Consider the following 16,761-nt stretch of genomic DNA (forward strand, 5'->3'; position numbering starts at 1 on the left):
GTTTAATAGTCAGAAGAATGAGAACAGTGCTGTGGGTCTGACCTGTCTCTGCTGGTGTAAAACCAATGGACGTACTGTAATGTGGGGCAGACTAAGTTTCATTCCTTAGGACAGCAAGCTGGATCTCAAAAGACTTGGTTTTAAATACTGATTCAGTCCCAAGGGTTGTATGTAGTTGGCCACATTTAATTTATTCCATCCTAAGTGTTGTTTCATCGTGTATAAAATGAGGACACTACTTAATGGTATTGTCCTGAAGATAAAGTCAGTTAAGGATAATAGGGAACTCCAGTACAAGTGTGCTGTAAATTGTTTTGTTACCTCAATGAATGGATTATTTGTCTGAGAACCTGGGATGTCACTCAGCATCTGCAATTAACTTGAGAAATTTACGCATTCTGGACATTAAAAACAAAAAATCAAGAAAAGGAAAACAAAACCACTAAATCTTCAACACAACTACAATCTGCTAATTGTCCTGATTTGGATTGCTTGATAAATTAACCTGTAAACTTCCACATGTGGTCAACCAATACTTTTTCTATTCTTATGACTCTTTCCCCTTGCAACACTTATGAAGGGACATACTGGATGGTTTTGCCATTTTGTTTAGTATTTTGACAGATTTGCTGCTGCATGATGATTACTGTGACTTTTGTGACAATTTGTTTATGGCTTATTTTAGAGCAGGAAAAATAATACAAAAAAGCTTATAAAGAAGAATATCCTCTATAGCAATAGCTCTGTGATAAAAACCCACTTTTGAGCAAGAGGTGCCTTCAAAAATCTGTCTACACTTAGTCCCATGTACATCAAGAATCATCAATGATTTGTGGGCCAAAAATCCTCCATACTGGTCATAGTTTTAGTTCCATGTCTTTTTTCTTCTGTTTTTCCCTCCGAGTGTCAGCTTTGTGTTCTTCCAAGCTGTTAATAACCATGGGGACTCACATGGGCAAGCTTTTTCTTCCCTAGGATCTCACTGACTTTGCCCTTTACCAGACAGATGATCTTTGCAGCTGCATGTTGATTCTCTAATCTTCCTGAGCAACATATGCCATGAACTCAGTTTAAAAAAAAAATTAGATTTTTTTTTTTTTTTAAAGAAAGATTACTTAGGGAAGTAAGACGGGAGTTTTTCTCATGAAAGTTGGTTCCATAAACATGTTACCCTCACTACACTGTACAGTAATGAGTAGCTTTTAATGTGCACTTCTTGCTACCAAATCTGAAAAGCTGGCTCCTAAAAGTTGGTTTTGGCTGAAAACCAAATGCCTGCTATCCTAACAAGATGCATACTTCTGGTGCAGAGGAGTTGTTTTAGCTGATCCTTCAGTTTGATCATCAAGCATAATTACTTCAGCAATATCAACTGAAACTTTCAACATAACAGCACTGATTGAGTAGAATGACTGGTTTTAAGGACAGATGTGATTTCTTCACAAGTTGACTTCTTGTCAATAACTGTGATTGACAGCAGAATTACTCTTCACACCAGTTTGTTTCATGTATTATCCAATGGAGTTGCTTATAATTACTTTGGAGTTATTGTCAGTGCCTTACTGGAAATAGCTGTAAGGCTGAAAACCTTAATAACAGACATGTTAAGAAATTGTAAAGTAAAACACTCTGTTTGGAAGGACAAAGAAGCTTCTCCAGTGGTCTGGAAAGCAAGGTTTCTTCATGTACATTCCTCTCCACTGACTGAAATAAAGTAGGCATCAAAAGCATTGATAAGGTCTAGGAAAGACTGTCATGGCTTGTGAATTGGAACAGTCCAAGAAAGTATTCTTCACAGATGTAATTTCAAAGAATATGTACTGCTTTCTTATTTGCTATTGTCAGTATATTTTTTCACATGATTTTATGAAATGCAGAGCTGTGCATATTTCCTGAAAAGTTTTGTGGATACTATTTTACCTAACAGTGGCTAATCCTGCCTGTTCTTTATTCTGTCATCATTTTAGGAGGAAATAGTAAAAGTTTCTGTATTAGATCTGCCTAATACTTTGCAGTATAAGAGAGATTTGTGACCTTTGCAATAAGTTTTCGTACTTCCTTTACTTGCTGCAGTTTGATACTTGGTAGTGGGAAGTAGCCCTGAAGCTGCAAAGCTGCCTTTTGTCACCCATTACATTCCTCAGCCATTTGAAGAGTTGTCACAGAAAGGCCATTCTTCTTTTTTCCCTTGTTTCCACAAAGAGCTTGCCAGTTTGCCAGAGTACCTTTTGGACCCTTGGAGGTATAAGCATGGCTGTTGCTGAAACAAAAGTAGCAGTATGTTCTTTACTAAATCTTGGAGGTGCTGGAGTTGTCTTAATGTTCCTCTGCCATCTCCAACCATCTAAAGATTTAAGATTAAGGAAAAAGCAAGACTGTAACACCCTTTCCATGCCAGAACAAGTGCTTGTACACTGACCCAATTCCTTGCCCTGAAATGACACCACGTGAGGCTGGAGCAACCCCAGGTTCAGGAGGAACTGAGAGGAGAAAGAAGATGGAACTGTCACTCTATTCTGCATTCATGCAACCATCACTCTGTGCTCCCAAGGAAGTTAGCTGCTCTGCTGCTCGCTAATGTAGTAGATGGTCTGGTTTATGGAGCAGTAGACTTGGAGACACAAGTGAGGAGTTAAAGAATTGCTGATGACAATGGGTGTATAGGAATCATGGGTTGGGGGGGGAGAGGAGTCTTTGAGAAGGCAGTCACTGAAAATCCTTGCAAGAGCAATATAATATTGGGGTTTAGTTCTCGAGGTACTGCTGCTGGCAAAAGTCAAATTCTTGTGCTCTGGGGTTACAATTATTGGTAAGATTTGAGGAATCTTGTCTTCAGGAATCTACACATTTTAAATGCAAGTTTTCATATAGAGCCATAAACCTGGAATTTCCAAATTATTGGATGTGAAGTTCTATAAATAAAGGATTAAGTTCTTTTACAGTATTTTACTGTTTGAAATAATATTTTGCTGCATGAAAGGACTACTTAGGGCGTCTGGATTTATTGCCACTCCCTGTATTAAATCTATTGTACCTCTGTTGTCAAGCTTAGCACACTAATTTTGGTGTAATGTTGCAAGCTAGATAATGTATATAATGCATAGCAGAAGGCTGAAATCATATAATCCAGGATCTTCATTTAATGATATACTGAGGAGTAGAAATTTAAGTGGGAAAATAAAGTATTTTGATAACCTTCAATAGTTTTGTTAAGAAAGAATGTTGAAAGCCTGCCCCATTAAAGCACTGCAGAAAATAACAGTTGATTTAAGTGAACTCAGAATTTCAGTCAAGATGCTTTAAAATGTTTAGAGTTGTATTAATTGAAGTTAATTAAATTGTTAGTTCAAACATGAGAAGAAGGCACTTAGTTTAAAATGCTAGGATGAAGGCATAGAGGCAGAAAGAAAAGCAAGGGTGGTACATTTCATTATTAATTCGAGTTAGTAGGGTTTTGCAGTTAAAAGTTTTGAATTATCTTGACATTACCTCATGGCACAGATGATGCACTTTTGAAATAAAACATTGTTCTTAGACACATGGTTGGCTGGCTGTGAACATCCCTTGGATTAGTGGGAGGTGTTGTTTCTGTCTGCAGCACAGTCATCTTTGTGGCTTTATAGTGTAAGTTATTCTTCAGTCAGGGTCTGTTGAGATGCTGTTTGTTAAAAATTGGTCAGCATTTCCTAACATCAAAGAATGAAAGCAAATTTCTGACCTTTAACCCACTGGCACAATTTTTTGCTTCCCCTTGAAAAGCCTTTTACATGAAAATGTTTGACCCCATTTTTGGTTCTGCATAGAAGGTGTCAAATGTAAAAGGCTAGTAACTACTTCCTCAACCTTCTGTTTTGCTGACTAAAGTTTAAATGAAGCACATCAAAATTAGGACCTTAATGTATGAATGGGAAAGTCTTTCCCTTGTGTATATGTATGATAACAGAACATATATAGAACATGCCTGTTATGTATAATAACATACAGGCATGTTCTGTACACCTTACCAGACCAAAGAAATTCCTTTTTAAGGGTATATTATTTTCTTAAATCTAATTTCTAATGCTAAAACCAGCATAAAAATTAAGAAACTATTTTTCTAAATTATCTCTGTGCTTCTAGTCTCTTGTGTATAAATATTCCAGGTAAATCTAGAATGTACTGTTGTGCTCAGCATGAGATGGAATTTTCTTTTTTAATAAGAGGTTTTATCTTTTCATTTGACCAATTGATGGCTATTTGAGAAACTTAGACATGTTTGCCTGTACAGCCCCATTTTAGGTTTCCAGTCTGTTGGTGTGTGTTTGAAGTCCTTGCCTTGACTGGAAGGTTTTGGAGGATCTTAAGTAAAGGCTGTAGCTCTTACAGGTGGCCTGAAAAGTCCTGTTTGGGCTAAGGTCTTGCTAACTAGCTTTTGGGTAGCCTGATTGTTGCATTAGCCCTTGACAGGTGCAGGGAAGCGGTTTTCTGCTGCCTGTCCTTCTGCTCTTCACTGCCTTTACCAGCATTCACGTGTGTTCTAGAGTAGACTTTGTGTTCAAAATGTTCAAAACACCAATAGGAAAAAAGCACTTTGGTTGAGTACTGATGCTATTATGCTAAAGCTCACTAATGATGAATTCCTCAGATTGATTGCACATAAATAGATTATTTCCAAGTCTTTACTTGCTTTTTTTAAAGAGGATTTTATTAAAGAATTCTATGAGACTTTCTTTTCTTGGATGTAGTTAAGAATTATGATGTACTTAATCTTGGATTCTGTTTTGCTTAATATGCATGGGAAAAGATGTTTCCTTTTATGAGTCAAGGCTATTGCTTAATAAATTGCCTTATTGTCTTAAGTGGTCATACTATTCCTAAAGAATGTTTCCAAGATATTGGAACAAATACAGAAATGAGATTATTGTTCCATAGAAATGAAAGAATACATTTGTCTGCTTAATCAGCCCTATCATTGAAACAGCATCCCTTTGTTCTTGCTTCTTGGCTACAGTGCTAAAGTGCAGCAGGACATGCAGGATTTTCTCAGCTGACCTGTAAAGTAGACAGCCATACAAATATTTTAATAATCTTTGCACACAGGCATTTACATAGGAAGTCTGTTTGCCAATCACAAGTGTCCATCCATAAAAGGCTGGACAGGTTTATTTCTTTTCATAAAATTATATAGTACTCAAGAAGTATTGTCATAGTGGAAGGATATTTCAGTGGAGAGCAGGTTTGGATGGAACCTGAGGAAGTTGTGTGGTTAAGAGTCACTCCCACCCCTCTTTCCAGAGCCAGGGAGCAAAATTGGCTTGCACTGGGGTCCATTGTGAACTTGAGGAAAATGAGGACTTTGTAAGTCTTGGGGGTGGAGGAGAACATCAGCAAAACAACACAGCCCAACAGACAGTAAAAAGCTTTTACCACGGATCAGTCCTGAAGCCTAATGACAGTGGAAGAGGCTGTAGGAAATAGAACCATCTTTACAGGAATGGTTGTGTTACTCTGGTAAACTTACTAGCATTCTCCCAAGACAACAAGATGGGAAAACATTTTCCATTTCCCAAGATGGGATAACATTTAGTACCCAGTAAACACTGTAGGACTTTTGTGTCCCGGTTTTTACTGTGTCTGGGACATAATAAAACTTCAGCAGTTTTAGCTTTGGCTCAGGAGCAGCGAGGCCACTCACCGTCTTGATCATTAGAGGAGAGAATTAATTGTTGGATAATTTTTGCCACTTATTTTGGTGCTTGCTTTTGAAAAAGGTTTCATTTATTATGAAATTTTCAAATAAGATTATAAGGAGCTCCTCTAGTGCTAGAGGCAGATGATGTGCATTAGGATAATAATACATTGTACTTGAAAAATATTACTTGTGTGTTTTAAGGTTTGCTTTGTTAATGCCCACTATTGAAGAGTAGTAGGTGGTACTTGGAATGTATTTGAAATAGATCTAATAATCATTAATTTTTAAGGGTCATAAATGGAAAACCTTAAATGGCACTAAACAAGGACTTTTTTCCCATAGTGAGACCTAAAATTTGTATTTGGTTGACAGTGTAGGAGATAAATACCTATTAAGACTGCTTTGTGTCTACTAAGTGTTTAAACTCAGCAGACTTTAATGAAGCATTCCTGCTAGAAAAAGTGCCACATGTGGTACAATATTATTGCAAATTATGAATGTTTTTTAGAAAAAACAAACAAAAGGACTAGTTAATCTTGGCAGAAAATTGTTTACTGTGAATGGTATCAATATATGCCAAGGATGTATTCCAGATCAGGTTACATAAAAGGTTCATGAAGAGAAGACCCTGACCTGCTTTAGCTGCATGGCTGCAAGACCTTTTCCATATATTTAATATTTTCTTGCATAAATTAAAGCTTCAGGTTTTCTGTACCAACTTTTTTGGGTTACTTTATATTAGTTCTTCAGAGATTAAGAATATCTGGCAGGAAACATAAAGGGTTGAACCCCACCAAATGAACTGCTAGAGAATATAACACTTGGTCAAAGTTAAAGTAGTCTCATGTTTGACTTGCCCAATAATGCCATCCCACAGAAAATTATAACACCATCTTGGGAGTTTCCAGTGTTTATACAGATGTAACATCCAGCTTGTACAATGTTTGTCTTTCTGAATTCTCAGAGGGTTTTAAATGTGCTCTCTGTACACTCTATAGCGGCTCTTCTCTCACACAGTGCAGGTGATGAAGGAAAAACAGTTTGAAGTTTGCTGTGTCACATCAGGGAGATTTCCCAGTTCAGTTTTGCTGTCATGGAAAATACTAGATTTTACCTTTTTTTTTTTTTTCATGAAAAGGAAAAGGTCATTCTGGAGAGAGCAGTTAATAATGTAATAATGAGCAGTGGCCTGGTGTCTCCCTCACAATATGATGGACAGTGAGCACTGTAGAAAGCCATAAGCCTTCTCCAAAAGGATTTGCTATCATATGAAAATGAACTAAGAGATACTGTTAAATGAAGATTTCATTCCTCAATTAATAAGTAATTTCCATTCTAGAGAAGATAATTTATGCCTACTACCCAGGCAGCAATTGTGATTAATATGCTGCATTAGTTGCCTGAGTAGATAAAAATCTCAACAGCTAAAGATCTTGTTTTCATGTAGATAGGGCTAATAGGAAAATCAAAGGAAGATAAAACCTTGAGAATGTGATGTAATGCACAGAGCAAGTTATACCCTGTCAAAACTGTAAAGCCTGAATGAAATGTTATCAGATTTTCCTGTAAGGGAGGTTGGAGGAAAGGGTTATATATTGGGACACTTCAAGCTCCACACCTGTAACATGATGGAAATGGAGCTGACCAGTTTTGGCAAATAGGGTGTGATGGCTCATTTCTTTATTTCCTGCATAAGGAGAGCAGTGTTGTTTCTTAAGGACACCCTGTGCCTCATAGGCAGCATGGGGTTACACCACCATTGACAGCAAGTAGGGTTTGGAGTCTCAGATTAATTGCAACAACCAATGGCTTTTCTTGATGTTTTCTTTAGTCTGAATCCAGTAAACTAAACTCTGTTTAAAGAATTTTGTGCCTCTTAGACTTTTATAATAAATTTAAATTGCTTTTTGCATTTATTCTGTTAAATTAGAAAAAATTGAAAAGTTTTCCTAGGGTCATCTAAGTCTCCACACTCTTGTATTCAGCAGACTATGCTTATTATTAATCTGTTCTCAACACCTTCTCTAACATGGTATCTCCCAGTATCCCAGAAACATATTTATCAGTGTAGCAAATCCTTAAATCCTTTTTCTGGTGGTTTTTTTTTGTTTTGTTTTTTTTTTTGTTTGCTTGCTTGATTTTTGTTTTTTGTTTGTTTTGGTTTGGTTTTTTGACCAAAAAAAAAAGCTTCTTCTCACTGACAAATTCACACTTTCATTTTAAGATGCATAGTAAATCCGTATTTGGGTCATACAGACCACTAGGATGGATGGTAATGAGCAGTAACTAGAATGCATGCATGTAATCTGAAAAACTACTCTCTTGTAAATTAATGGTTTGGTCCACAATAGATTTAATCTAAAAAAGTATATTAATGAGAGTTTTATGAAATAGAAGTTTTGGGATTTTTTCTTTCAGTTTGTAGAATTATTAAGGTAGAAAAGATCTCTAAGATCATCAAGTCCAACTGTCAAATATCATGCTGCTGTTTTCTTTATGTACATGAGATGTAGATGATACAGTTAAAGTATTGTCGCTGTGGGAGTCAGTTGTCAAGTAGGATTTTAATTTTTTCCAAGTTTGATACTCACTCTTCTATACTTGATTAAAATTAGCATCTTTTTTTCCTCATTTTAACTAGCTTGCACCATTTGGTTCAACATATGAGCCATTAGTCTTCTCCTTAGTATTTACCCGGTTCTCAATTATCTGTTTGGAATTGTTCTGAAATACGTGGTAGCAGTATTATTTCAATGTATCTTTGTGAGTGATAATCTTTAATCAACTGAATGCCCTTTAAGCTATGTTGTAAGCAAATATTTTTTGGGTTTCTGACATAACTGTGATTTTAAGTACTGGACTGCCACCATACAAATTGGCTTTTGAGAGTTTAATTTTGGTTTATAGAAAGCATATCTCCAGATTTTACCCTTTTTAATGTATTACGTTAATGCGTTGTTTATAAATGTGAAGCATTTTGTCTTAATGTGGTTATACAGATTGAGAAATCGTGCAGAAAAAAAAACAGAGCAATTGAGTACAGCGAATTTTCATGAATTATTCTCCTTCTTTCATAGATATTTGGGCAATTGGCTGCATATTTGCTGAACTATTGACTTCAGAACCTATATTTCACTGTCGCCAGGAGGACATCAAAACAAGTAATCCTTTTCATCACGATCAGCTAGACCGCATTTTCAGTGTAATGGGATTCCCTGCAGGTAATTTATTTTCATTAAAGTAGCAGACATAATGCTAGTGAGTTGTTTGTTGGTTTTTTTCCTAAAGGAAATTACTAGTTGTTTGTATAGGTATGAAGAAACTGTCAGTTTGATGGATTTGGAAATGCTGGCAATTAAAGAACAATAGCACTGGCCAACAAACAGGAAGTCAAACAACTCCTGTAGTTATTTCTTCCTGAGTATTACTTAACCAAAACATTCAGAATTGTAAATGATTTTTCTTTTTTCCACACTATTGAAGATAAAGACTGGGAAGACATAAGAAAGATGCCAGAATATCCAACTCTTCAGAAAGATTTTAGACGAACAACGTAAGTAATGATCATGTAACAGCAGTCCACTAAGTGTGGGGGAGGCAGAGATCAGCTCCAACACTCTGACTTCTTGGGGAGGAGATTTTGAAGTATTTGGGTTCTAACACTGTGGCAGCTGTTCTGTTTGAATGGTGTTCTCTCCCTCAGCTGCTTGTTAAGAACCTGGACTGAGTGGCTTCCTCATTTCTCTAGAAGGGGTTGCTATAAGTGTAATTTAATCTATGGCAGGCACAGACAAATGAGCTTCCTTAACCCATTTCTATTACATATTCAAGATAATGTTGTTCATTTTGTGTGAGGAAGAATAGGGAAGCACTGGTATTTTTGACAAGTGAATATGTGGAGGCAGCAATGTATTGGACAGAATTTTCTATTGAAGGTAATGTGTTCAATAGGCTGTGATTCAAAGCCTGTCCAGGATCTGAGAATTTTTCACTTTTACTGTTTCCTGGTGCTTTGGCTAAATTAGTCAAGTGGTGATAATAGATCAGAGCTGGTAAGGAGTCACATGGACTTCCTAAAGTAAGGTAGAGGACATTGATTTGGTTGTTTTGGATTCTGTTTCCAGCTCTGACATGGATTCATTACACTGGCTTTACACAAAATAAGAAGCTTCTTATTTTTGAAAATGGCTGTTGATAATCTCTGGAGCTGTAAATTAAATGCAAGGCACATGTCATAGGTGTTTAGGGTAGTTTTGAGCTTGGGAGCTGTAAGGACTATATGGTTTTCTGAAGGTTGGGGAGACAGAATGGTAATCTAACTGCTCTGCCAAGTTCTAACCAGAAACAATAGCTTAAATGTTGAGCTGTGATGAGCTGCTGAATACTTTCTGTGGCAGAATTGCTTTAGAAAAATAGAGTATAAACTTCAAGTTGTGTCTCTGTCATTGTCCTCATCAACAGCTTATCCATATCCTATAAAAGTTGCATGTTTCATGGAGATAGTCTTTACACAGTTGATAGTAGTCCTATTGGTGAAAAGCACACTTTATGTGTGCAACTGCTAGATAAATATCTGACATGTCTTCAGATAGCAATTCTTTTTACAGTTTGCTTCCTGAGGGTTGGGAAATGTTTCTGGGGTCAGTTGATAGAGTTCCATGTTTTTAATGCACTGTTATTTCAGACATATTTTCTTTAACTGTATTTTTCAGATATGCCAATAGTAGCCTCATAAAATACATGGAGAAACACAAAGTCAAGCCTGACAGCAAAGTTTTTCTTTTGGTAGGTGCAACTTGAAAATTGCTGTGATGACAGGAATGAAATTGCATTTCTAAGGGTAATATCTGTGTCTGTTTTCCTATCTCATTCTTATGAACACAATGTTAAAGAAAGCTATTTATCACTATCTGGCCATTTTTGAAATGTGTTTTCTTCATACACAAATCGCTTAAACTGTTGGAATTGAAGATCTGAGAATCTTCTCTAGTTAAGACACTTGTATACCCAGCCTTACCTTTAGGTCTGCTGTGCAAATAAGAGAGTGAGTATAATATGTGTCTTGATTCTGTGTGGCTTCAGAAACCTAAAGAGCCCCCAAAAGCTAAAGAGTTTTGTGAAGAAAGGGAAGAGAAAAGGAGAAATTTACTTCCTGTTGTTATTTGGTTTTCTTTTTCTTCCCTTTGACAGTAGTCCACCACTGTTCTGGGGATGATTCCAAACAAAATTCCTAAACATATATTTGCTGGTTGCCTAGTTGAGTCATCTATTGTAGGCCAACACAGGGTTGCTCTGTCTAATACAGCATAATTTCTGGATGTCTCTGTGATGACTTAGTGCTGTCTAAATTTAGGAATGAAGTTCAAAGTGACTTTGCTAATGCTGTGTACAGGGAGGTCTGTAATGAGACTCTTAGTGCAGCTTGACTTTCAGTGATCTGTTTTCAGTTACAAATTCAGCATAGCAGTCATCTCTCTATGTCCTGGCAAAGATTTGCTCTTAGACTCATTAGCTGCTGCTGGATGATGACACAAATAGCTGTGGAAACAAAATAGGTTTGTCCCAAGTGGGTAGAAGGGAAGAATTTCCATAAGAAGAGTGAGAAACTTGAAGAAAAATTAATTAAAATTTCTTAAACTCAACTTACTGGGCACACACTGGATCACCTGGAGGGTAAGTCTAACTGAAAAGACAACAGTTACTATCATCATTAGTTAGCACATGAATTTCCATGTTTTCCTACCAAAAGTGGAATCCACCAGAAAACCTGCTTGCTGATGGCTTATATTACTAATTCTCTAAGGCTGAACTCTGAGCTGAGAATCATCTTGGGTGGGTTGACTGCTTTTCCCAGGGGAAATATTAAGCAGATCTCTGAAGAACAACAAAACCAACCATACTTTGCCCTTCTTCGTGAACATTGTGACAAAGACTTTGTTCTCTAAGTAAGGGAGTTTGTTAGATTTTTCTCACAGTTCAAGGAGTGAATAAGGGTGGCTTAATGATCAGCTACAGAGACAGAGGCTGATCTCAAAGAGGTCAGTCTCCCAAAGCTCTGAATAAAAACGGCCACTAGTATGGGATACCTTCCTGATATCTCATTGCTGTACATTGGAGGTGCACGTACTGTGAAGCAGACTCCCTAAAACTCCTTGTTCATATCCAAGACAGTTATTTTTATGAGACGATCTCCATCTTGCAGGGTGACCTCTGAAGATGTTTGCTTGGTAGCATTGATTGAGACTGTGCTAATGAGTACAGGAAGTGTGGCTCATGGGGAACAGATGGCATCAAGTAGATCAGTGCAGGATAGCAAGTGACTCTTGACAAAGAGAATGATATTATGCCATTCTGCTGATTGACATTGAATGATAATGTCTAAATGAAGGGCAGAATGTTTTCCATTCAAGAAGAGGCATCTGTTCTTGCTGTCCTGGAAAAGTTACAAGCATGGTATTCATAGCTGTCATGTCAGGCCAGTGGAGCCTAAGAGCTTGAGACCTGCTGGGAAGTATGAGATTTTGATGAAATCTAGTCTCATTGGTTTAATTTCCAATGTTGTCTTAGTAGCTGCTGCCCTAAAAACAAATTGTCTCCAGACTTTTTTTTTTATTCATTTTCCCAGAAGCTACAGATAATAAGAATTTCTCAAAGAAGTTGGTTCACAGTAGCATCACCAAGAGGCAGGTTATCTTGCTGGGAGTGATACTGTGTGTGGTATTACTTGGAATGGGCTAGCTGATTGTTTCCTCAGGAGTGAAGCAGGAATGCTAAGGGAAGGAGTTCATGGGGCAGAGGCTGATCCCCTGTTCTCTTCTGTCAACGATGACAAAACCAAAGATCAGGAGTGGCCTTGTACAGATTATGCATTTTTGTCTCTACAAGTCACTGTGGAGGAACTGGGAAATTTGCATAACCTGTAATGGAGCCGGAAGCTGCTCTAGCTGACAAAAAAATTTCACGTAGGGAAAGGTGATTTGAAATAAAGATACTGAGTACCAAACTGTTATTTATATTGTATTGTGTTAGGTCACTATGTAGAGAGCCAACATATCATTAGAAGTTCAGTTTGTGAAGATGCACAGAAAATGTAGGGTTAAGAGTTATCTCACCACACAAAAATACAGTAAATAAGCGCCCATTCAAACCCTCCAGGTGTATACAATACAGGAATAGCTTGAGGTGTATCTCTAGGCAAGCAGCAGAAACCCATTTGGGAGCTAGTTGCAAAGAACTGATGGGTGGTGAGACAGCCCAAATGGCTCTGTTTTGCTGGGAGTCTTTTGAGGTCTGTGGCCCATAAAGTATGTGAATAAGAGTTGGGAAGGAAATGGCAAAAGTACAGAGTTTTGAGACCTTATCTATCAAGTAGGGTTAACTACAACTATTGGAAAAGATTATTCCTTGTATTTCCTTTCTTGAGGAGGGTGAGTGCTTTTACTGAGGCTGTTTGCTGTAGCATATATATAGAGAATATAGAATTGTATGTCAGGTTTTTAATTAATTGGAATAAAAAGCCCCAAATACCCATGCCAAAATCACATTATTTTGTTGAATATCCAGGTGGTTTTTGTTGGAGACCTGAAAGAGAATTTGAGCTGAGATGTCCTTCACAGAAGGAAATTTATTTTCACTACTGGCTTGAATTAAGAGTATTGTGTGAGATCAGGATACTGTGTAATGTGAGCACACAAATTTCCTACTGTAAGTTTATCAGAATCTGATAAATAAGTAACTATTTTAAATGATATCCCTATAATTCCTATTTTATACTACTAATACATTGTAGCAGGCTCTTTTATAGCCTGCTGCAGTCAAAAGCATTCTAGCTAATAAATTTGTGTTTGTTTTCCTCCTAGCAAGGAACAAAGGTTACTAGGAAGGGTCTGTTCCTTCTCATTTCAGTACCAATTAAAGTGGATTCGGGAGCTGCATGAGCAGCAGAGTGTTCTGATTCTGGAATGTTGCCAGGGCAAGAAATGAAGATTTATTGTTTCTGTCCCTAAAGCGATATGAAGACTCCTGGTCGTGTTCTGTCCATTCTGACACTTTTTCCCCTTTTGTGTCAGCAGTGTAGAACAGTATAAAAGCTATACATGTACCACAAAAAGCTATTCTTTAGAAATAATGTTTTATGAACCTGTAATAGCTGAATTTAGCATTGCTTTATTGCAGTGGTTCAGCCTAAGCAATTAAGACTGCCTGATACTCTTAACTGTTTATTACGTGAGAAGTACTTCACAACCACAGTACTTTGATGGATGTGCATTGTAGTTCTTGGGAACTTCACTGAACAAGCAATGCTAACTTAGGCCTGTCTGGACAAGCCAGAAATAGTTTAGCAATCCACAATCCAAGACATACAAGTCATAGTTTGAAAAATGATAGTTTGATAAGCTTTTTGCTATTTTTATTGTTATGCTTTGCAGCTTCAGAAGCTTCTTACTATGGACCCTACAAAGAGAATTACCTCAGAGCAGGCTTTGCAGGACCCCTACTTTCAAGAGGATCCTCTGCCTACATCAGAGTATGTATTTCCTCTTCTGTGAACATCTGGGGTGACTTCTTTCTGCTACCTGCTAGTCCCTGGAATAACATGACAGTTGAAAAATTCACAGATATCCACCTGTGTACAAGAAGTAGCAGCTCAGCCATGCTCAGTAGAAGCTACAAGTGTAGTACAGAAGTGTCTCTATCTACTGGTGTCAGAACTGAGTGGTCATGAAAAATAACCCAGTACTACAGTAGTGCTGTAATTCTGAACACACTTCCAAAGCCAGAGTTACAACATTGCTGCAGCATTTAGTGAATCAATCTCTGCCTCACAGAGCTTCACAGAGCCCTGTTCTCCATGGCCTGGTTGACTGTGCCTCTCCCTAGGAGTGGGACAGTTCTCTGACCTACAGCCCATTCCCATGCCCCCTTTTCACAGGGTAACAGTATGAGAAAAGTGAAGAGACTGCCTGAAATCCCACAAACCCTTTGTTCAGAAGGCTTGAGAGAATATATTGTTGTCATGAAAAATTCAGATGACATACTCAGTTCCAGCTGGCAGACTTTGTCAGTTTCTCTTCCCAGTTTTCAGAAGCATGGTGGTGCATAGCATTATGATCTGTATGAACTTGATGCAGATAGACTTCTGCCTTTACTTTCACTGTTTCCCCAACTAGCAGGCAACACCAAAAGGAGGGAACAGTCACTGGAATAAAAATGGAGTCTAGTTGATACTAGTTGGTGTTTTAAAATTTCTTTTTCTGTTTGAAAAAATCAAACACTACATAGCAACAAGATTAAGAACTGTTTATACCCTTTTAAAAAACACGTCATGTTGATTGTATTCTGAATGTTGGCACAGAAATGTAAGAAATTGATACTGGTCAAGATCTACCAATAATTTTCTGCTTAGTGTTTATCTGATGCTATCCTGTAGAGAACTGTAGCTCCCCATGGATTACAGGATAACATTATGATAAGGTCTCTGCCATAATCATTAAGGAATGTTCCAAATTCCATTGGTCAGATGAATTTTAAAGTGATCTTTTTTTCCTAAACAAGACCTGAGAAGCTTCGTGGAAGTAACTCTGCAGTTGTGATTGGCAAATATATCGAAGCCTGTTGTAAGCCAAGGCATGCTCATAAGACACTAATACTCTTTGGATCAGTCCCTTTATTCAGTGAGCCATGCATGTTCCAGCTGGGTGCTGTGGAACCTCTGACACTGTGTTTGTTCATTTTACCATCTGGATCAGAAAGTGGTCGTTCTGGCATTTGGGCATGTTCAATCATGCCATGATTTCTAAATGACAGTCTTGTGCCAACAGCAAAGAGATCTGACATTACAATCAGCACCTATCTTGGGTGCTCACACTGCCACTCGTTTGTGGAAACGGGATTTGCCAAATACAAGAAATGAAGTTATGTTATAGGCACTTGTTTTTAACATAGTATTAAGTAAATGTATGCCATGTGTACATATTTGTGGAGTGTTTACTGTGTTTCAGTGTGTTTGCTGGCTGTCAGATTCCATATCCGAAAAGAGAGTTCCTCAATGAAGATGAACCCGAAGAGAAAGGGGATAAGGTAAAGTAAACTCCTTGTTTGGTTGGGGCTTCTTTACTTTCAAGTATGCAATAAGAAAGCATCATGCTTCCAAATGAAAACTAATGAAACATGAACAGTTAACCAAAAATGTTACAGAGTTAACCAAAAATGAAACACGAAGAATTAACAATAATGTGTTTCCAAGGCAAAGCTCTCTTAAAACTGCTTCTCAGACAGTTGAAAAGTATCAGATGCCTCGGGGTGTCTCAGGTAGTATCACCAGCACAGTTTGCCCTGACCTGTGGGGAATGAGCTGGATGGGCTGTTCTGTCATCTGCAGCCTGCTCTCAGCTGCTGTGTTCCAAGAAGACCTTGCTACTCCTGCAGCATTGCATGATGAAAATACGTTGTGAGCACATGAAAAGAATGGCATTTTCATTGTATGACTGGCATCCATCCAGCCATTTGAATGTAGATGGCTGTCGGGGTCTCAAATAAATAGTGGCAGCCTGCTTCTGGCACTACATCAGAACATTTCATCCATCTGCATGCAGTTTCCTGATCATGTTGTAAGGGCCCTCAGACAAAGGAGTAATAAGGATTCTGAACTGTTCTGGTAGCAACAATCTGCTCTGAATAGTCTCTTTTCCATAGCCCCACAGACACGAGCGAGAACTTTTTTGTGTGCATAATAAATTCTGGGGTGTTTGCAACATAATGTGCTCTGCTTGGTGCGTGTAGCTCAGCTGTGCTGTGTGAGCACAGCAATTGTCCCATAGTGCTGGGAAGGCCGGACAATGGTGCCACAGTGTAGGAAACAGCGGGTTATTTTCACGGAGCAGGGTACAGTGAGGCACCAACAGTGATGTATAGCTAACCAAATGTGAAGAGAGCAGTCTTGAACTGTAGCTGGGTGAGGACTATGTGAGAAAGGCTGTTGTCTTGGGGAGAAACCATTTGAGGACATGAATATTCTCTTTTCAATTTTTTGTGTAGCATGACAGACTAGCTGAGTTTAAACCTATATTTTAGAGAGCAAATTTTGTTTT

The 16,761-nt window shown here is 37.9% G+C and overlaps 1 protein-coding gene across 1 annotated transcript in view; it reads left to right on the plus strand.

The window, feature by feature from the left end:
* CDK19 (cyclin dependent kinase 19) overlaps nt 1-16,761 on the plus strand; it is a 118,372-nt gene that overhangs the window by 91,575 nt on the left and 10,036 nt on the right. The window contains exons 7-11 of the mRNA XM_018917479.3: nt 8,749-8,892; nt 9,155-9,224; nt 10,384-10,456; nt 14,101-14,198; nt 15,673-15,751. Of these exons, the coding sequence (XP_018773024.3) occupies nt 8,749-8,892; nt 9,155-9,224; nt 10,384-10,456; nt 14,101-14,198; nt 15,673-15,751 (464 nt within the window). The remainder of the gene's footprint in view (nt 1-8,748; nt 8,893-9,154; nt 9,225-10,383; nt 10,457-14,100; nt 14,199-15,672; nt 15,752-16,761) is intronic.

This window comes from Serinus canaria, chromosome 3, assembly GCF_022539315.1.
Source record: "Serinus canaria isolate serCan28SL12 chromosome 3, serCan2020, whole genome shotgun sequence".
NCBI lineage: Eukaryota > Metazoa > Chordata > Aves > Passeriformes > Fringillidae > Serinus > Serinus canaria.